Below are 21664 nucleotides of genomic sequence, written 5' to 3' on the forward strand. Positions count from 1 at the left end.
TTACTGTTTGGTCATTGTTTGGTTCAGGCCATACTCAATTGCCCTTGTAATTAATGTGGAGCTAATAACCATGTACTGAGTAATCATGGCTGCTCTGCTTTTCTGGGGTTGTTTGGACTCTTTCAGCTCCCACTGACTCTTGGGGGGAGATTTTTACATTTAACACCTCTGAACTAGAGTATTTCAGCTCTGGGCAACATGCTGATGTGTTAAGACACATTAGGTGATAGGATTGTTCTCACTAAATATGAGTGCCTAGAATTGAAGTGTCTGGATGAAAATGAGTCACCCTAGGATCCCTTTAGTGAAGTTCTGTCATTGTGCTCTTGGAACTGGCATGCTGTGTGCTTCACCATGAAGTCTGGGCAGATGCCCATAAGAAAAGTGGGATTAGGTAATCTGTCAAATTTTGATTAGATTTCTAATTTAATTAATCTAGATAGTTGATTTAAATGTCTTTATTTGGTTTTAAATCCATGTTTATCTGTGGAAATGGAAGTTGCCAGATGTAAGAGTTTGCTGTGGAGCTCCCTCAGGCTGACATCAAGAGGAACACCTTTAAAATGTAGATGCTGAGATGTGTGTGACAAATGTATACTCAGATGTACAGGAATATTAATATTACCACTGTACCATGCTATGAAATTGTCAGCTTACAGGATCAGCATTGTCATTTGACTGACAGGAGTTGTGCAGTTGGTTTCTTCTGCCTTCATGCCCCAGGAATGAAACTCTGTCGTTTCTGTGTTACTGCTGGAAGCAGGCACAAGCTCCTGCCTTCGTTTTGCACATTGTGTTTGACAAGTTCACTCTCCTCTTTGCCTGGATACTTCATCTTGTGCTAAAAGAAAGAACCAGTTTACCTCCTGTAATCCACTTTCTGGCTTATTTCACAGTTGTATTTACAAGAAGTTTGTTTAAAGCTTCAAAGACCCGTTTGTATAGTTCTTGGCTGTCAAAAATGAAGAGATGAACTTAATAGTTACTCCCTTTTCTCTACTTAAAGCTCTTCCTTTCCAACAACCTTTTATTGTAGATACCCCTGGGTAGCAAATCCACAGTACTCAGGTAATGTTTAAAACAAATTGCATTTTACTTGTCCAAGCTTGATTAGGATTTAAGTGTCTTTGGCAGAAATAAAAGATCAGAAATAAAAGATGGTGTAAAGCTCTGAGGTAAATGAAAGTTCATACTTAATATATAAGTAAGGAATATAAAATGGAAAAAAAAATCAATGCTTAGCGATCTTTCAGTTTAAGAACTTGAACTTCCCATGATTCTTCTCAGTTACTTCACTTCCATGCCAAATAAAGTGCCAACTCCAGTATAACACTCTAAATTTGGAAAAATGTTTTGAGTACTCTGCATGTGTTGGAGCTTGGGAGAGAGGAGAAGGTCATGGAATATGAAGCAGGAGCCAGACTCACCTTTTGGGCTGTGGTACCTGAGAGGTTCTGGTACAAACTGCACTTCCAACACTAAGCACCTGCTAAATTTCCAGCTCTTGCTCTTCTCAGTGCTTGAAATCGCTGGAGGTTATCCACAGGCATAATTTCAGGTGAATGTGTAAGGTCTGCTTTGTTCCTCAGCAGCTGCTAGGTTTGACATTTTGTTAACTGATGGATTTTTTTCCCTCTTTCCTAGGTGTTCACCTCCCATGGGCCTACTGTGATCATGCCAACCTGGTTCTGCTCTCGAGAATGGTTTTTTCATGTGGGAAGATTTGATGAGGGTGGAAAGGTGAGTGGTGCAGGTGATCTGTAGTCCAGGAGCCATCCCTTTGTTTAACAGCTTCTGAAAGCTCTCTACCTCTCTTATTAAGGAACAATAGAGAAGGGGTATAGGTGAAAACTGAGCTCTAAAAACACCTGGGTCATACAATGTTTTTTAAAAAAACAGCCTCCAATCAACCAAAGTTGTTTGGGAATAACCCTGGTGAGGGAAGGACCTACCTGAGATCAACACTGTAATACATCTATTGTGTCAGTAAACCTGGAAAAATGCAAGGTTTCAGATATACAAGCTCCTCTTGTGTCCCTGCAATAGATGCTAAAAACAGGGCCATAGTTCTGTTATGAACTGTCCCTGCAAGGTGAGGTAGGCTGCTGACAGAGGTTGGGAGGGAAGAAAAGTGCAGAATGGCAGAGAGATAAAAGTACATTCACCTAAGGGGGAAGGTTTATATCCCTCAGAGGAAAACAGAAAGGCCATAAAATCATTACCAGTAGAACTCATTTATCCACCTCCCTCATGTCCTCTTGTCAATCTTAGTTCTTGTGCTTGTCCTTGGAAGATTTTAGGTAGCTTCTCCTCAAGGATCAGAGGTTACAAATTAAATACCTGTGGTCTCAGAAGTGTTCCATCCCTGACAGTTAGGTTCTTTGTCTTTATGAATTTCCTTTATGAGTTCAATTGGATTGCTTTAAGCTCCTCAGTATGTTTATGGAATAAAATCCATGGATTTCTGTTAGCAGTATTTATTGTGGCAGTTGAAATATGTTGACAAATAGATCTAATTTATACACATTTGTATCCATTTTGTGTGGTTTGGTTCCGAGAGATTTTGCTTCCAGTGGTTTTGGTGAATTTTAGGGCTAAAATGGGTGGTTCTGATTATATATTTTTTTAAAGCTTTCATTTATTAGCACTCTAAAAAAATCTGCTATGGCTATTTCCTATTTTATTATTTAAACTACAACAGATGATGATGATGATTATTTTTATAGCTTTTAAATTAAGCCTTTCAGTGCCATGCAGTGTGTGTATATATATACACATGTGTATGTATGTATGAGTATATACAAATATTATTCTTTGGGCTGCCAAAAAATTCTAATTATAAGTAGACAGCAGGCAGAGAACTGAACTGTTTATAGCAGTGAAAAGATTTGCCCACATGGTGGGTGAGTGGAAGAGCTGGGAATGGTGCCTGGCTCCCAGTACAAGCTACACTTGCTGACCCATGCTCTTTATTTCTTTTTTATTATTATTTCTTATCATTGTGTTTTCACTCTCTGAAGCATGTTTGACTTCTTGAGCGTTGTTAGTAAGCTCCAGAAAGCAAGCAAGTTAAAGCAGCAGCAACAATAGAACAGCAAGCCTAATGATAAAGTTCAAGAGGTTAAGCTAAATAGACTATTGTTCTGTGCTTTTTGCTTTTCATTTTGGCTTTTTTTCCTCCTCCTTTTGTTTTTATGAGTTGGTTTTTTTCTGTTTTGCTCTCTCTGTGTAATTGTGTAGGAACTATGCCACTGCTTATTCAGCTGTAGTACACTGACAGTCTTAATCCTGATGATTTTCCAGCCACAATGCATGATATGTCCTTCTAGTTTGAAGAATTACCAGTGATAAGCTGAACATATTGTTTGTCCCTATTGTGAAGTGTCCAACATGTCCAAGCTCAGACTCTGGCTGATGCAGAGGACCTTCAGAAAAATACCCTATGAACAGAACAGATCTGAACAAAGCAGTGAAGTCAAACCTTTGTCTTCTGTGGGTTTAGAGGACAGAAAAATCAAGTCTTAAATCTTCAGCATTTAGTGTTACAAAGTATTTAGCATTGCTCTAACTTGTTCATTTTCATTTGAAAGGAATCCCTTTAAGGCAAAGAAAGTTTTCCTCTGTGTACCAGCAGAGCTGAGAATACTCTGCAGGGTCTCATCCCTGTGTGTATGTTGTGACCTGAGCCAGGATCTGTGTTAATCTGATCACTTCCATCTCCATTTTTGCGTTAGTGTTTATTAATGAGACTTGTGATTGTCATACTGCTGGAAGTAAACACAGGAACAGGCCAACAAATCTCCATGTTTTCTCTGTTTGCTGTACTATTTCTTGCCAAAAAGCTGCATTTCTCATTTGAAATTAAATCCAAACACCTGTTCTTCATATTTCAGTGCTTAGGAAAAAAATTGAGGATAATCCTTCCATGGGAGAAATTGTGATTTGATGTTTATGGTGACAGAGTGGGTGGATGGATAAAATACAAATAGATGTGCTATGGTGTAATCCTTTTTTTATTTCAGGTGGATATGTATGTCTCTCTCAGCCATTTAGGCTTTAGGTGAAACAGGTTTTTTTCAAATTTTTTTTAATTTAAATTAAGTTCTTTGTGATCGAGATCTGCAGTTGTTGGAAGTGTATTCCTTTTAGGTCCAAACAAAATAGTACCTTCATAAATAGTCTCTAAGGACCTGACAGGTTTGTTTTATATATTAATTAACTAAAATGGTAGAGGTTTTATTGATGCAATCTCTGGTAAATGATAATTAAAGCAGGAGTACTGAAAATATTTTAGCAAGCTCTGATGCGTTCTGAGACTGAGATAATACAATGGAAGGGGTCACAAGCCTAGAAAGTAAAATTCAAATAGTATCCCCTGCTGGAAGAAGAGTCATGTGATGAACCATATTTTTTACTTACTTTTTTTAGGAATCTAAAAAAAAATTGATCTTTTAAGCAGTTTTTGATAAAGAGTGCAATACTTCCTTATGGAAAGAAGTAGCTGCACTTCACTAAACCCTTCAGAACTCCCATTTGACACTTAGTGTGTGACATTACCATGGGTGGCTTTGCTGCTGGAGTTTTTGGTGTCTCCTAATAAGTAGCACCATTGTTAAAAAGTAATAACCGTGTCCAAAAGCATCACAAAAGATTGTGCTGAGGAAAAAATGCCCATGCTCTGGTCTAATGTGAAAAGCAGATTTTGAAGCTGGATCATCTGTTGGAGTGGGGAACTCCCCAGCCGTGTGCAGTGGGAGATGAGGTGACTGTTATTGGTGAAGAAAAGTTATTTTTTCATGTGTCTGACAGAAGTGCTGAGTACAAGGAGAGCTGAATAAATGATCATTGCTACTCTGCAGGCTCCACTCCATGCAAGGGTGGAAAATTGCAGTCTTGGCTCTCTCCAGGCAGAATTACTCCTGACATCACAACTGTTACATGCCAAACTTGTCTCTTTCTCTAGGATTTTACCACAACTTGGTTCCAAATTTCCTGTCACCCCTGTGTTTATCCTTCCTTTTTAAGTGTATGAAAACTGAAAATGGAGTGACAGCCTTAAAGTTCTGAGCTAATCTCAAAGTGTAAACAGGGGGAAATTATTCTTAATGAGCCCCAGATGGAATCGTGCATTGTAAGCCACCAGCCCTTCTGAATACAAACTGTGCCTCCAAACAAAGTGTCTGGAGCTCAGTTTCATTCTATTTTTGTGATAAAAGGTCACAAAAAACACGAACTGAGGAGGTGTCAAAATATCCTTTTGAGCACAGGAGGCTGAAGGCCATGGTGTAAAGCTCTGAGGTAAATGTAGCTGTTAGGCACTCACTGATGCAATTTTCCATGTTTCTCTGCCAGAGCACACAAATGTCATTCCCTTCAGAAAGGCAAGTGGTTACAATAATGCCTGAGAGGTAAAAGGCTAAGTAGGATTTTGGTTTTTTGGAACATGAATTAAAATACTGTCAGTCTGTCAAATAACCTATCAAGATGCTTTGGGGAAAATCGGGCAAAAAATACAGGCACTACTGGTTTTTTTTTTGTTTGGTTTTGGCTTGAAATAGTTAAGGCTGAACAGAGATCAATATTTGATCTAAAAAGCAGAGAAAAAGTGGTGGAGCCAGTGATTAATTACACTTATAAGCTATTTGAAAATTCACCCCATACCCCATGTCTAATTATATTTTCCGCTAGTCTGTTATTAAATATCATTTACAATTTACCACCTCCCTTCCATTTGACTTCCCCATAATCTTTGTTTAACTGCATTTCTCTGTGCCAAGACATTTGGTTGAAAGGAAGCTTTTGGAGTTTCCCTTAACCTGTTATTTCCCAAACAATGAAATAAATGCTAATGGGCTCCAGGTCCTATAATCAAAGCAAAATGATGGAAAGCCATGATTTGGATGAGAGCCAAGAAATGAAGGGACAGATATGTGGAAAGGGAGACTTAAGAATATCTTGGCTAATCCTCTAGAAAAGCTATTAATAGCTATTTAGTTCTTTCCATTCACCAATTTTAGGCTCCTCTGAGGAATTAAAGTGATTTTTTCTGTCCAACAGTTACCCTGACAGTGCTGACTGGTTTACAAAATACGTACCAAGTTACATCCCAGTTTTCCTTGATGCCCCTGATCAAAAGGGAGGACCAAGCTTTTCCAAACCTTTTTCCCCATGTGGTTTGATGTCTCTCCTGTCTTGTTTGTCATTGCTGTTTATTCTAAGTGCATATATTCATGAAATATAATGGTAGATCTCCCATTTTCTCCAGTCAGACTTCTCTGCACAGGCTAAATCTCCACTGGTTGTGCTCACAAGGATCTGCCACCTCTGGCAGAGTGCCTGTGAACTGGGAGAGGGCAGGGAGTCAAATGTGACTGAGACAAGGTTGAGATGGATAAATCTACATTCACATCTCTGCAATGGTAGAGATGGATGGGGAAGCTGGGACAGATTGATTCTGTGGCAGAATCACTCTTATCTATTTGGTTTAGCAGTAAACGTCAGTTTTTATATTTATTTATATTATGTATATTTACATTTATTTATTTTTATATTTTATATTATATATTTTATATATGCCTCTACAGCCCCATGGTGGTTTCTGTCCAAATGGAGGATGAGGGACCAAATGAAAGGACTGCTGTCAGCCTGGAGTGCTGCTGTTGGTCATCCCAGGGCTACAGCATGAGCTCACCAGGGGTTAATGGTTACAGCATTGTACAGGGCATGACTTACATTAAAACTCCTCCAAAAACTGCTGATCATCCCTAGTGGTGCTCCTCATCATTACTGATGGTGGAGGTGCAGGAGTTGTAGCCAGAATTGCTTGTTGGGAGATGCTTGAACCACTTGGAAAAACGTTGAAGTCGCTGCAGTTGGAGCACAGTGTGATGCCAGGAGCGAGAACAGCAAGAGAAGGATCATAATAATTTAATTTGGTCCCTGAACCAGGAATTACTTTGATTCAAGACAGGGTTCTGACAGCCCATGGTGTATAAAAAGTCAGTCCCCTCATCTGTACAACCATCAGCACAGCAAGCAGTACCTGCCCAAAATACTGGGTCAACAGAAACCCTTCCCCTGCTCAGTGGGAATGTGGTTTTGCATTTGGCTGGTTAGAGCAGAGCAGGGCCAGGCTGTGCTTTTCTCTGGGAGCTGTAATTAGTTTATCCCTTTTTGCAGCAGAGGATGTGGGGTTGGGTTTTGCCTATAATGTGGAAAATTCTGCATGTAGTCCAGTAACATGTAAACTGTGCAATTTAATTGTATTTATTATTGCTGAAAGCTATTGATGTGGTAGCCTATTGCTGAAATGCTGGGTTAGTAATTGAGACTTTTAGCTATGGATATTAATTTTCAAAAAATACATTAAAATATCCCTTTAGTGGTTAAACAGCTTTTTCTTTCAAAGTTGTGTTGTTTCACAAAGATTCCTGGTGTTTAAAATGCCATCTGGATCCAATAATAGATCTCAACTGGGAAGGAACTCTTGTATTGCAGCAAACTTACACGCTCAAGAGCCTTAGGAAGTCCCATCCCTGCAGGATCCGTAACACAGTCAACATCTTTCCTCTGAAAAATGCGTGGCAGTGCTGCTCCTTTGTAATGTGAGAGGCCACTGCTGAGCAGTACAAGGCACCTGCTCCTTCCTAGGGCTGGGTGCACTTTATTCCAGAGCATTTCTGACAGTTAAAGGAAAGCAAAAGAGCCCTTGGAACCAAACAGCGTTTGGAAAGATCCTTTTACTTCTGCAGTAACTCTTCTTAAATATATATCTTAATGGTTGTCTTGAATAATGCCAATGCTTACCCAAAAGAGAAGGAATTGCTGAGATGGATATGACATAATCATAGATCTCAATCAAAATCTGACTCCTGCAGCAAGCTGATACCTGCTACACTTATGCCCTGAGACATGGTCTAGTGTGTGACCAGAAAAGAGAAAAAGGTTTAAACTTTGCTGCTGGCTCAGTATTTCCCTTAAAGTCCACAATAAGGAAAATAAAAAAATGGCTACAAGATAAATGGAAAGAAATTGATTTTGTGTTTTTTCTTGTATTCTTGGTGACTGTGGTTGCTGGCTGCCACTCCAGCTTCTCCCAGATTTCATTTGTGGCTTTCAAAGTAGATTCACATAAAGCATAGATTGTATGAACTTGTCTAAAAGTTTTGTTCTGCATTGCAGCTCTTAAAGCAGAAGTCAGACAAATGTCTGCAAAGAACCAATATCTGCAGATGAGCTGCCCTTCGTGGGCCAGAGCAGAATCTATTTAATTCCCAATGAGGGAGCGTGGCCCAAATCAGTGTCACAAATGAATCAGAGTGAGGGCTGGAGCTGCAGAGTCCAGAGCTTGACTGGATTCTGATTTCTCCCAAGATAAACTTGTCCAGCTGAGTGTTTTGGAGCTGTTTTCCAGGGTTCAGAGATTTTTTTGTCTTGTTTCTCTTCCACTCCCACACCCCTCTGGCTACTCAGCCTGGTGAACTGTATTGCTCTCATAAGTAGAGGGCCAGTCCAGCACTTTAATTATAGAATCTCATTTTCTTAATTATGGAAGAAAATCAGAAGCTGTAGTAATAGGGAAAAATTTCAATTAATATTTTTTTTTAACTTGTACTCTTATTATTTTTCTGTGTTGAAATAGAATGGTCAAAATTGAGGTTGAGGTTTATGACCTGGTTATTCATGTCTGTGATATTGTCCACAGAAAGAAATGTATTTCAATCTCTTCACCTTCTTTTCCTTCTCAATTTTGTCATGTTATCTTTTTATTAAGCTACACTTAAATATTTTCTTTGACCCACCTGGTTCCATAAAAGGGAGTTTTTTAGTCTGGTAAAAACCATGTGACCTTTAAAACACTGTATTGCTGGGAAGAAATATTTGTATTTAAACATGAAAAGATGAAATGTTCTAGTATTTTAAGAAGTTGTAGCTTTGCAAAATATAAATAAACACTACTTTTTTTACCTTCTGTGCAGGGCTTTAAAGGTGGGTTTATGCTTTCATATGCCACAAAATGGAATTGTGTGCTATAATTGCCCTTCTGACACTGCATCACTTGCATGAAAATTCTCTGATTTTTAAGTGGAAAATGTTGAAATGATTGTGAAACCCCTCATTTTTCCTAGAGCCTGCTAGATCCATAATTGCAGGAGCTTTTATCCTGTAGCATTTCCAGCAGAGTGGGTGCAATCCCGTAAGGGTGAATGTACCATGGAAGGAAGTTTCAAGAAAAAAAAATAATTTTCAGATGTTGCCTCATTCTGAGGTTGCCTTTATTGCAGTTTTTATTGAAGTCTGTCATTATGGGGCCTGAGTCACCTTTCCTATTTGTATGACAGCCAGAGAAAGGAGAATTCCAGTAAAATGAGAAAAAAAACCACCTCCTCAAGTCACTTTTCAGTATAATCTATTTGGTTGCATGGAACTTTAGGCTGCACAAGCTGTTTAGCAGCTGGGTTTCTTCTCCTTTTGGATTCACCTGCACCAAGCTTGAGCTCCCTGTCAAAATGAGATGATGTTGATTTTTCCACCTCTGTCCTTGCTTTCAGCTGCACTTCATTTTTAAATAGCACTGATCATTCAGCAGCATTAGCTGCATTTATTTCATGACCCATTAGAGAAATTCATTGGGACATACACAAATAATTATTATTATTATTATAGAATCAGAGATGGGCTTGGGTTGGAAGGGAACTTAAAGATTTTCTTGATCTTTACCAGGTTGCTCCAAGCCCCATCCAACCTGGCCTTGGACACTTCCAGGGATGGGGAATCCACACTTTCCCTGAGCAAGAAGTATTTCTGAATAACAATCCTGCTGAATATTCATTTGGCAAAAAAACCAAACATCTTCAGATGTAACTGAATACTGATATAATAACTGTTTTCTGTTGCAGGGCGTCCCAGAGGATTTGTTGTTTTTTTATGAACATCTCAAGAAGGGTGGTGGAGTCTTTCGAGTGAACCATTGCCTCCTGCTCTACCGGTACCACCCCCAGGCTGTGACCCACTCTGTCCTAGAGTAAGCTGTGGTTTCTTGGAGAATTTAAAAGTTGGTTTTGTCTTGGATCATAGGCAGCAGAGATGGTGAAATTGCATTGGGGATTTCATTAGGGTTTTTAATATGTAATATACGAGGGTTTCATTCTCATGGTTTTTGCCATATGAACCATAATGTAAAAGGTGTTTTTGATTTCAAAATCAACTGCCTGGATATTTAAAAAGTAAACAGAAACTTGTAATACCAACAAAAACACTCTTTTGAAAAAAAAAAAGAAAAAAGAACCAGACCAAAACCAAACCTTTAATCTGATAATGTGCTGTCTTTACATATATTATTTTCTTATTTTAAAGGGTCTAAACCACCAAAATCAGATAATGAGGTTTGAAAAATCCCTGAGGATGTTTAGGAATAATTATCTCTGGTGCTTCCTTGAAGGTGCCTTTGTTGCCTGCTGCCTTTCCTGGGCTGCTCAGCCCCTAAACGAGGTATTAAATTGCTGATTCCTCTACATGCTGCAAGCTGAGCCAAAGCTGTTCCTTTCTCTCATGCACTGACATTAATAAAAAATTACATGGGCTGTGCTGTCCTTTAGGAATCCCATGCCAGATTCACAGCGGTAATTAAGTAATCTGTTTTCTTACTGATTAATGATGTAAGTACACTTTTCAGTCAGTCCTGGTTTTATGGCTTTGTAAAACTGAACATTCCTGTGTACATTTTTGTTGTCCATCCCTGTATTGTATTGCTGTACATAGCAAAATTCATACATACATACAAAAATACACTGTAAAACAAATAAGTCCCAGAGACAGCACACTCATGGTTAATGTCACTACAGATCTTTAGAAATACATATAAATGTGCTTATCTATATAAAATCATTTAACTATGAAAAGGTCATTCAAGCAAACAGTACATATGATTTTGATTTTGCAAACAACCATGAGATAAATTATTTTATCCATGTTGAAATGTAAGGATTTTTTTGGTTTTTTTTCCTTTTTAGCTGTGTGATCCTTTTGGCAGTTAGTGACCAACTTTTCAGCCACACATTATGAGACACTAAGAACTCTTGGAAGCCTTTTGCTTCTATCTGTGGGAAAGCATCTAATTCTTGGAAATTAATTTGTTTTGAATTTACTGCAAGCTGTTGCTTATTCAGATCTCCAAGGTTGTGTGGCACAAGCACCCTGAATTACAGCATCCTGGGGGAATGTGGAAACGCTGTGAGCTGTTTCAGATGTGCGGGGTGCGCGTCCAAATTGGCGCCTTTCTTGTCTCATTCTAAGAAATCAGAATCTGCTTTTCCTCTTGGCTTCCTGCTGGTACTACTGGGGATGATGTTTGGTGTGACTTTCCAAACATGAGGTTGTGCAACAGCTCTTTGGCCTGGCTCATTCCCTTGTTTGTTGCCCAAGTTGGGAAGGGTTGCCCGGTGTTTGTGCCTGGAGACCGAAGTGCGCGTTGAGCAAAAGGAGATTAATGGACTCATCACAAAGGTTTAAGTTTATCATTTAAATTGGGTCTTCCCTAATTTTCCTCTTGGTCATTCCACACTTGATAATGCATATTCTGGCTTTTCTAGCAGCCTTTTTCTTTATATAGTATGTTTTGTTCAGAATTTTCTGGGGTGTTTTGCTTTTTGCCATTGGCCCAGGTCGTATTTTAATTTTGAGTTGATTTAGACGTGGATTTGGAAGTAGTAACTCACCATCCAAATTAATATCTTGTCTCAGATCAAAATGATGTTTGTAGTAAAGTTGTTTTTTTTTTTAACACTACATGCCTAGTTTCAGTCTTAAAAGCCATAACATGATGTTTTTATACAAAGGTGCATCATTCATTCTTTTCAGCAGTCACTTGTAGCCTGTGATGGTTTCAGTTTATGTGGGTGTCTTTCAGAGCCTTCTAGGGGGAAAGAAGCCTCATTGCATTTTCAAACCTCCTAAAATATATATAAAATTGCTTGGCAAGTGACATTTGGTTCTTTTATTTTTAGTTAGTATGTATAATTGTAAACATTCATGTGCTTTAGGTCACTTCCTATGATTAGTATCCTTCTGGAACAAATATCTGGAGTTGAGAATATCTGTGAAGCAGGAAACTAAATCATATTTGCATTCTCCCTTACCCTGGAGGCATCAGTCTGCATTATTAAATGTTTTGGGTGCGTGACAGAATCTGCATGAAGTTCAGTGTCTGTATTAGATTGCATTAGGTGCATGCAGAAATATGAATGTGCTCATTGTCATTTCGTCCAAAGTCTGTGATGGATTTTGAGAAACTTCTCTTCAGCTAGGAATTCACAACACAAAATCCCACTTTTCATATCTCTTGAATCTAAATCACTTTATTTGGTGTTGTATCCTAGGGCTGTGTGTACTCAGTGCTGCACGGCCACATTAAATTGATGTGAGACCATATCAGAGTTGGCTTTCGAGTGAGGAATACTGGAGCAAGAAAGTCTAATGTGTAATAAAAACATTTTAAAATTCACAGATTTTTATCTTGCCAAAGGGGAGAGAAAGGAACTGTATATACAACAATACCTCACTGCAAGATGAAAGTGAGCTTGGAGTGAAGTGAGCAATAAAAAATTGCACTTGTCTTTAGGTAGTGCTGCTCATAAAGACAGGTGGTTGGGGCATGCAGCTAATCCTTGGAGCAGTTTACAGGTTTTTAGTCAAGGCAGATTTAATACATGTGGAAAATAAGGTTTTGTAGACCTTCTGTCTAAGATCCAGGCAATTCCCTTTTACACAGAAAAGGTGAGGTGCACCTTCAGTAATTTCAGATCCCCTGTGCTCAGAAGGAGGATGATATTGCTCTGCAGAAATAAGCAGAATTACATAATCTATTGAAAACATCTGGCTTCAGGCTCTGGAAGCTTCCACTGTCATCTGAGTGAAGAGGAACAGGCATTAGCGTGAAACACACATTTGGCTGTTTCAGAGGTGCTCTGAGGCCAGGTCTCGGATCTGTGGCGAGCACAGGAATGCCTCCTTCATTTCCTGCACAAACACACACAACCAAAAATAAGCAGGACAGGGGAGTAGCCTAACATATTCCTGTAGAGCTGAAATTAAGATGAGGTCAACTTCATTTTTATCTTCTAAGCTTGCATTTGGCACTTCAATTAAACATGGAAACTAATGACCTCATTAGATTCTTGAAAAGTAAATGCCATTAACATTGATAGTCTCTGTCTCTCTTAATAAGCCTTTCATGAAAAATAGGCCACAATGCAAACCATGCCTCAGCTAATGACCCATGACCTGAAGATGAACTCAGACATTAATAGAACCTATTAACAGTGTAAATGTAATAACTCAGTGGGACGATATAGTCCAGCAATTAATAAGTTCACACGAAGTTCAACAGAACAACAACAGTGAAAAAAATCCGTTTATTCACCAGTATGGCCAAGGTTCAAACACAATTTATTTCTGAATTTCCTGTGGATGGTAAGGGCTTGAATTCTGCATGCAACCCTGGCTGTAAGGGATCTGTTTTTTTCAGCTCTCACTGTGATGACGAAGTTCTCTGTTCCTCAATCTCTGGTTTATGGATTAGGTGGGGTTCACCTATCATACAGAACTCTCTTACCCTGCCATCAATAAAAAAGGCCCTGGAAGAGGCCGTTCACTTGGGCAGCTCCTCTTCCTGCCTGGCGTTACCTGAGCACTGTGCAGGGCCAGCACAGGGAGAAAAGGTCAGATTTATGGATCTATAGTATTTCTGTGCATGGCAATCGATGCCTCAAATTCCAGTACTGTTCAGGATGTTGGGCTTGTATTTCTGCATTGCTCAAGTACTTGTACATCTGTCTTTGCTCTGTGGATTCACTTATGTGGCCTCACTGGGGGAAGGAGGGGAAAGGCAGTGCAACAATATGGCGAGGTTTGACTGAGCTCAGACATTAAATCATGTTGCTTTTATTGTCACATTATCTTTCATTTCAAAATAGGAGTAGAGCAGATGTTTCTTGACTCCTGTATTCAGTCAGTAGGTCACCACACATTTTTAACAGAGCTCCATTGTTGCATTACTTGGGTGGATGGTCTGCTAATAACTACTTGGGGCTGAGGAACACACGGCGTAGTCATTCTCACCCTCTGCATGAATACCCTCGTTTCACTCCTGCAGAATTTTGGCTCCTCTTCTTCCTCCCAGGCTCCATAACTGCTGAGCAGTGAGGGGCCACGGCAAGTGAGATCTTAGGAAAATCATGTAAGCCTCAAAAATGACATTTCAAGTGGAAATACTTTTAACATTTCTTTTACAAAGTTGTGACAACAAAATGAAAGCAATGGGGGAAATAATATATTTCAAGACTTAGGATCAAGAAAGAGTTTTAGGATGTGGGAACAAATTTGTACAGTGAGAAGAATTTTGTCCCACCTTCTGGCTGAGGAAAATCTTGTGACCTGAACACAGGCTTGGACATGGTACTAAAGGCTGCTGCAAATTGCTTACTCTCATCTTTTCTGAGATGGGTAGGAAAAGCTGTCTTGATCTGGGGGGATGCAGAATAATAACACCTCCTAGGTTTTGCTGGTGGCTGTGAATATGTAATAACTCATAATCTGAAAATAGCTGTGAGAATCATCTCAGAGTAGTGGTTTGTACAACTTCTAGATCGTTTCAGGCATTTTCTTTAATTACCGTTTGCATGTTGCTACAGCTCCTGTCTGGTGCACCTGCACTGGCTCGTGAAGGATGGGAAAATGGCATTCCCTTATCCCTCGAGGCAGGAATCCCAGTTATCTATTCTGGAAACCTCAAAAAACGTGGCAAATTAGGTGAAGCGGAAACCTGAAGGGAATAACCGAAACTCTCTCCTCTGACACCTGTAAGCTCCCTTTTGCCTCAGCGTGTGGGATTGTTTGTGCAGAGTGAGTTCTCACAAAGATGAAGCCTTGTGAGTGCCACTCTAAAAGCTCAGTCACAAATTCTCCCCTCAGTTCTGTGTTTATCTGATAGCTTGCACTGTTCAAAGTATTTCAGGGTTAACTCAAGACTTCAGAGTGTTTGATGTAACTTAATTTTTTCATTGAAAACACACAATATAGAGGTGTGATCTTCAAATGCTTTTCTGTGGGCATTGTCGTAAGAATGCCTCATAGTGATGCAAGCAAAAAAATCCCAACTGCTGGGTATATTTGCTTGGTTTTTACAACCCACAGTACACATATAAGAAAGTTTTTTATTGGTGTTAAATGAAGCTGTCTGACAATATTCTTGTGGTTGAACAACAGGCCAATTAATTTGGAGTTTAATACCTTTTATTTCAGAGTGCAGTTGTCTTGCAAGCTTTCCCCACTTGCATTTCCAGTATAACATTGATAGGTGAGATGTCAGTAAATCTGCTTCAGTCTGAAATCTTCACGGGTGGTTAACACTGAGATTTGCTCTGATTGAATTTTACCTCAGCAGGGACTCCTGTGGCACTGAGGCTCTCATGGCCTAGACAGCAACCAGGAACTGTCTGAAAGAGCCAGGACATCAATCTCCATAAAAATAGGAACATCTTTTATAAGCCTGGGGGTAGATGGCAGTGTTTGCACCACACCTAGAAAGTAGAAGTTCTTTTCATACCTTGTAAGGCTGCCTGGTTTTTCACTTTAGCTTTCTTAATATTGCAAACTCAAGTGGAAAAGAAACTTGCCAGTGTCACTCAAGCCAACAGAACAGATTCTGAAGTTCCTTTGGAATGTAATACAGTGTTATCCTTCTGAAGTCACATTTCAAAGGAAAATCACTTTTAAAGCCTTTCCATTTATGTGCAAAGCAATAATCTTCCTTTTTAGAAGAGCGCAGAAGCTCTAAAATGTCTAGTAAAGTGATCCTGGTAAAATACTTGACCTTCATATTTTGCTCCTTAAGCTTCTCTTCTGGGAATACAGTATGCTGTCATGAACATGGAAAAAGGCAAGTGTCAAAGGATGCCAGCAGCAGTTAAAGCTTTGCAGCAGGAATGCATCTTGTGGTTGCTTTAGAAGAGATTTTTGATCAAATCCAAGAATTTCTTTTCCTCCATTAGTTGAAATGCTGGTGCAGAGCCATCATTCTTGAAAGTGTGGGGAAATTTTATTTGTGCACGAGGTCTTTTCCAAGTTATCACACATTCAGTGATGAAGTGCTGAGCAGGATCTGGCTGTGCTGAAGGGAAGGGGAAGTCACTGGGTCCTGTGAGGGCTGTGTGGTCTTCAGAACATGGGGCTGTGAAAGAATGATGCAAATAAGCAAATGGAAATCCCCATTTGGATTGCTTTAAATAAGGAGACACCACTAGAGGTTCATCAGAATTTCCTGGGAAAGAAGGTTACAGCTCAAGGTGCTTTAGTCAAGAGATGTAGGTTAGGAAGATTCATTTGTCAAATTGAGAAAAGTCAATTTATTCTCTCTTACAATTAATAATTCTGAGGTGGGTTCCTCATTAATGAATATTAAGTGAATGCTGGAAACAAAGCATATGTTTCTAACAGCAGGCAGTTTTCTGTAATCCAAGATAAACTCTTAAATATTACATTACAGGGTAGGGCACACACACTCAAACATGAAAAAAGCTGTAGTTGTCCAAGTGGATTTGCTAGTTGGGAGAAATGAACAAACTGCTTTCCTTGACATTTTCTCTTTCTGAGAACCTGTCTTGAACTTGTTGAAGATGTCAGCAGATCTTCAGTATCTAAGGCTGTTGGATGGGCCCTTGCTGTGGATGGTTCCAGAGCCGTGGGATTTGTCATTTGGTATTTGTGTCACCCTTGTTTACCTCAGCCACATGGCTTAATTATGCTGTGGAAGTTACCCCAAAGATGAGGACTTAAAGGTGTAATTGCACACAGACCTCTGCCAGTTTGCTTTTTTCCTAAAGCATGTTTTAAAAAGTTCTATGAGGCATACTGTGTTTTAGAAGGAAAAAATAAACCCCACTGCTTTTTGTTCCTAGAAATGCAGTTTCTTACGAAAGTTGCCTTCAAATAAAGGGACAGTCACATTTGTGTCATTGCTGAATAACAACTGGGAACTTTTACAGTTAAATCTGTCTTATTTGGTGTGAAATGTGTGTGTGTGCAGGCTGGGCAGTGTGAATGCTGTGCCAGGGGGGTTTGGGTGGGACTGGGCAGCGCTGGGGTTGTTGCTGGAGGGAGTCACTGATGCAGAGCTTTGACACTGCTGTGCTGGAGGCTCAGCCAAGTACCACACTGGAAATGCATTTATGCTCTGGGGCTGGGGGCAAGCTGGACTTCTAAATCTGTGAGATTCCAACTCCACATCAGCCAGGGAGAATGGTCCCATGGGCAGATGGAGCAGGAGGAGCTCAGCTTGGGTTTAGGAGATGCTTTGCCTGTGTCACTGCAGGGTTCTAAAGCAGCTCACAGGTGAGTACAGGGGTGGGAAGGGTTGAATTTCATTACCACAGCTGCAGCTTTTCCTATTCTTGTGGTCTGGGCAGGTTCTTGAAAATACAAGTTGTTTAGCTACTGCTTCCTATCTATCTGAATGGTTTTTGTCTGAGAACTTCCACAGAATTTCTTCTCTACATTTCCCTCAGAAATTTCCGGTCTAATGTTTTGATGGGATTTTTTTTTTTTTTGTATTACATGAATCACTTTGGTCAGGTTTACATGTTGGTGAGTGTGGACATGTGCATATAGGTCTATAATAATGCTAAGTGTTTTGGGGGTCAAAGTCTGCCCTTTTTCCAACTCTCCAGGGGAACCATCTGGAATCACCGAGTCAGGTTTCTTGAGGACAGAGTCCTGAGCTCCTTGACATCATTCACCATTTGGAATGCTGGCAAGCAAGGCAAGAAGCTCTACAGAAGCTTGTCACCAGCAAATCAGAAAAAGGTGAGCTGGAAAGTAACATTTGTACAAACCCACTTCTTCTTCATATTCCCCCGTGATACTTCTCGTCTAACACAGCAAAATTCTCCTAAGATATTTTGTCCCCAGGTTGATAATTAATATAAATTGGGGCAATTCTCAATATTGTGATGAATTTCTTCTTTTAAAATGCCATGATATTTTATTTAGAGCTTTGGTGGGCATGGAGAGCAAGAATTGCACCATGTTTCTGCTAAGCACAGCAGAGACACAGCTGTAGTAGGCAGGTACTCAGGGTGAGTAGAGCAACTCTTTATTTGGGTTGTATGGTACTGAACTGCCTTATCCAGGGTCATCCATACCTGTGTAATATTTGCCCAGTTCCAAAGTGGATACTGGACACATCCCTGGTCACTGTGACTCCCTTTGGAAAGCTTGATTGCCAAAAACAAGGGTTTGGTGTGGGCTGAAAGGGTGAATAGAAACTGCTGGATGTGACTGTCCCATTCACAGTCAGCTGAAAATGCTTGTATTTGGCAGTGGCAAATATTTCTCAAGATAGACTTGTCCAAGAGTCTAAATACCTTATTTTTATAGCATTTTCTTGTGTGCAATAACTTTGTGTTAGATAAAGGCTTTAGGGCTAATGTCAAATGGCTATTTTGTATAAAGAGCCACAGAACATTCATTTTATTGCTGCATGTGTTATTCTTTTCTTAAGAATATGGATGGGAAGACAAAATGACAAATACATATAAAAACCTGATTAATGTTGTGGCCCTCAGACCACACACATTTAAAAAAAATAGAAGACATTTGTGTACACATAGTTAGAATTACTGAATAGGCATGGGAGACTCTGAGGCAGTAAAGGTACAAAGCAAAAACTGAACTGAATTTCCTGCTTGATATTCCAGTGCCATTCCAGTGCCATCCCTGTCATTGCCATCACGTGGCTGTGGGTGAGCTGTCTGAAAAGAAATGAAATGCTATCAATCAGTTGCTTTGTTCAGAGAGGACAGCCCTGTCCATTAAATAAGATTTTATCTTGGTCATGCAGTGCAGTGTGTACAAGATTTTGGGGGGTTTATGGAAATATTCTCTTTCCTTGCTGTTTGCTGAGCTCCTTTGGAATTTCACTGACTGGCTGTGGCCACTGGGCTGACACTCAGCAACCACTGTGCCTCTCTGTCCTTAAAATTAGGAAAATTAGACAATTGATTCCAAGGGAAGGGATGGCAGCTTGTCTGGTAGATTTCTGAGATGTTACAGAAAAAAATAGACCATGTTGGTTCTGTAGTTGCTGTCTCACCATCTCAGGTGTTGGGATTTTGTTTGGTTTGGTTTTCTAGCTGTTTTTTTGTACCAAGCCAAAATGGAAATTGCTGCTAAGACAGAGCCCCAGGCTTTAGGTACATGTGCCACCTCCAGGACTTCATGTCCCGTTCAACACAGAGTGACAACTTAAAGATGTCACAGCAGAGGGGACACAAAAGGCAAGAGGAAACCAATATTGTTGGGGATTTGCCACTTTCCTGCCCAAGACCTCAAGCCCAGCTCCTTTCCTGGGGAATGAGCTCCATGCCCTGCTGACCTTCCCAGAACATTTGCTTTGGCACTGCTCAGCCTGGGACACTGTTCTGCTTCTGTCAAGGTTACACTTGCACATATTGCAGCATGGTTTGCTTGGATATAGAAATTCTGCACTGAGCATTAACCCCTGAGTCACTGGGTTCAGCAAACCCACTGCCAGATGCAGTTGCACGAGCCAAGTGTGGCTCAGTTTGCACAGGTACTGCTGAAAACTGCTGTAAAATGCAGGCACAGTGATCCTTAACACCCTGTACAGAATAATCAAACCATCCCCTCAGTCTGATGTGTGGTCTGAAATATTCAGGGGCCTTCTCAGATCGCTTCAGAAAAGGACTTGTGTCATCCTAGGTGAGAGTAGAGGCTTTTGGATGGTTGATTTCTGATTAAATCAGTGTTCTCTGAAGTAATTAAAGCACTAGTTTTATATATCTGTTCAGAATTATGATTGGCACTGTAACTGCCTAGCTTTTCCAAAAGTGAGATCCCAAATCTGTTTGTCTCAGCCAGAATTGAAGCTTAAATGTTGTCCTAGTGTTTCATATCAGTCACTGGCACAGGGCTCTAGAAATAGGAAAAACATCTCACTTCTCCTGGAGCTATTCAAAGAATTATGCTGCTGGAGTTTCAGAAAATAAATTAATATAATTTGCAGTAGGTAATTCATGGCAGTTTTCATTTTATTCCAAATGAATAACAGTAAAAGGCCAGTAGAGAAACTCCACATGATACTTTTCCTCAAAAATCCTTCAGGTATTTTGTGACTAATCTCTTTCCAAAGACTTTAAAATCCCATATGAAGAAAGGTTGTAAATAGTTATTGCTTCATCCTTTCCAGTCCTGAAAACAATAAAATGCTTTTCCTGTGTCACCCTTCACAACCAACTTAACAAGATTTAAGCTTTCATATATTCTGTTAATTATGAGACACCAGAGATTTCGTATCAGTTTGAATCTGCAAGTGGAATCTCTGAATGAAGACCCTGAAATATGAATTCATCAATTATGCAAATCACCTTTAAAACATAAATTCAAAAGCCCCTTAGGGTAAAAGATGATGTATTGCCTCCATATAATTACCATTTTCTCCTCTGGAAGGTCCAGTTGTGTAAAACAGTGTGATTTTAAAAAGTCCAATACCTTTGGAAGTGCAGGTGAGATTGCCAAAGTTAGCTGTATAATTTAACTAAGATTGAACTAAAGATATGTATGCTTTATTTATTAATTTATTATGACAATTATATTCTATATATTATATCATTATTACATTATATATAATAATAACAATGACAATTATATTTTATTTATAGATATAAAAATCTCTTAAAGTATAAAACCAACTATAATTAAGTTTAGACAGAATATAGCTGTCTAAACTTAGTTTTAGTTGGTTTTATCCTTTAAGTCAGTTTAGGCTTCTGAAAATTTCAGCTATGCTCTGTTTGACTTTTATTGAGATGCAGAATTTCATCAGATGTCCTGACTGACTTTGGCTGGAGTGTGGACTCACTGCAGGTTTGTTTTCTCAACTGGCACCAAGTACCTGTAGAAAATTTGGGACACATACTTCTAGAATAAATAATAACCCCCAAAAAAAAACCTACCACATATAGCTTGTATTATTTTATAATTTTGAGAAAAACCTGGACTCTGCTAAATCCTCAGGAAGTGAATTAAATAATTTGAACTGTCAGGCTTAGGGTGTGTAAGAAAACATCTTTTTCAAAGAAAAGAATGTCTCTAGTATTTTTAGAACCTGGTAAACAAAGCAATTGCATTTCTTATGCTGACGGGGTCTTTGTGGGATGTTTGAAAAGCCCAGCTCTGCCCTGTTGCCAAAGAGCTTTGTTTCTTAGAAAACAAAATTCAGGCAATTCCAGGAAGCAGCAGTCTGTCTATGTTCATACTCACTAACAAATGATTACTTTAGTTTGTTTGGAAAACAGTGTGAATGTGAATTATGGTTATGGTAAAAGAGAAAAGGACACCTCAGCAATTCTCCCTTTTCCCTCAGCCATCTGTAGGTGAATATTAAAGTGATGCTTTGTCTCCAAAGGAGTCAGGCAAAAATCCAAGGCTCAGTATTTTTGCTAAACAGCAACACATGAAAAAAAATATTCCACTAGTAGATTTTTTTATGAATTAATTACCATGATCTCAGTATTCTTAGGGAAATTCTGCTTCCTGGCTGTCCCCTTCTTGAGTCACACTGCTGACAGTGGTTCAGTATTAGCATTTC

General features: G+C 39.4%; 1 protein-coding gene across 15 annotated transcripts in view; it reads left to right on the forward strand.

The window, feature by feature from the left end:
• The window catches only part of QTGAL (queuosine-tRNA galactosyltransferase), a 105277-nt gene that overhangs the window by 70258 nt on the left and 13355 nt on the right, over positions 1-21664 (forward strand). For 14 of the 15 annotated variants that reach the window (XR_015278003.1, XR_015278004.1, XM_086857212.1 and 11 more), the window contains 3 exons: positions 1645-1740; positions 9900-10024; positions 17724-17859. Coding sequence is in view for 12 of the 15 variants with exons in the window: in XM_086857212.1 (XP_086713338.1) it covers positions 1645-1740; positions 9900-10024; positions 17724-17859 (357 nt within the window). In the remaining 3 variants the exon portion in view is untranslated. Of the gene's footprint in view, positions 1-1644; positions 1741-9899; positions 10025-17723; positions 17860-20888; positions 20941-21664 lie in introns of all 15 variants that reach the window. The other variant, XR_015278005.1, reaches the window with a different exon arrangement.

The sequence above is a fragment of the Cyanistes caeruleus genome, chromosome 19 (genome assembly GCF_971803275.1).
Source record: "Cyanistes caeruleus chromosome 19, bCyaCae1.hap1.1, whole genome shotgun sequence".
NCBI lineage: Eukaryota > Metazoa > Chordata > Aves > Passeriformes > Paridae > Cyanistes > Cyanistes caeruleus.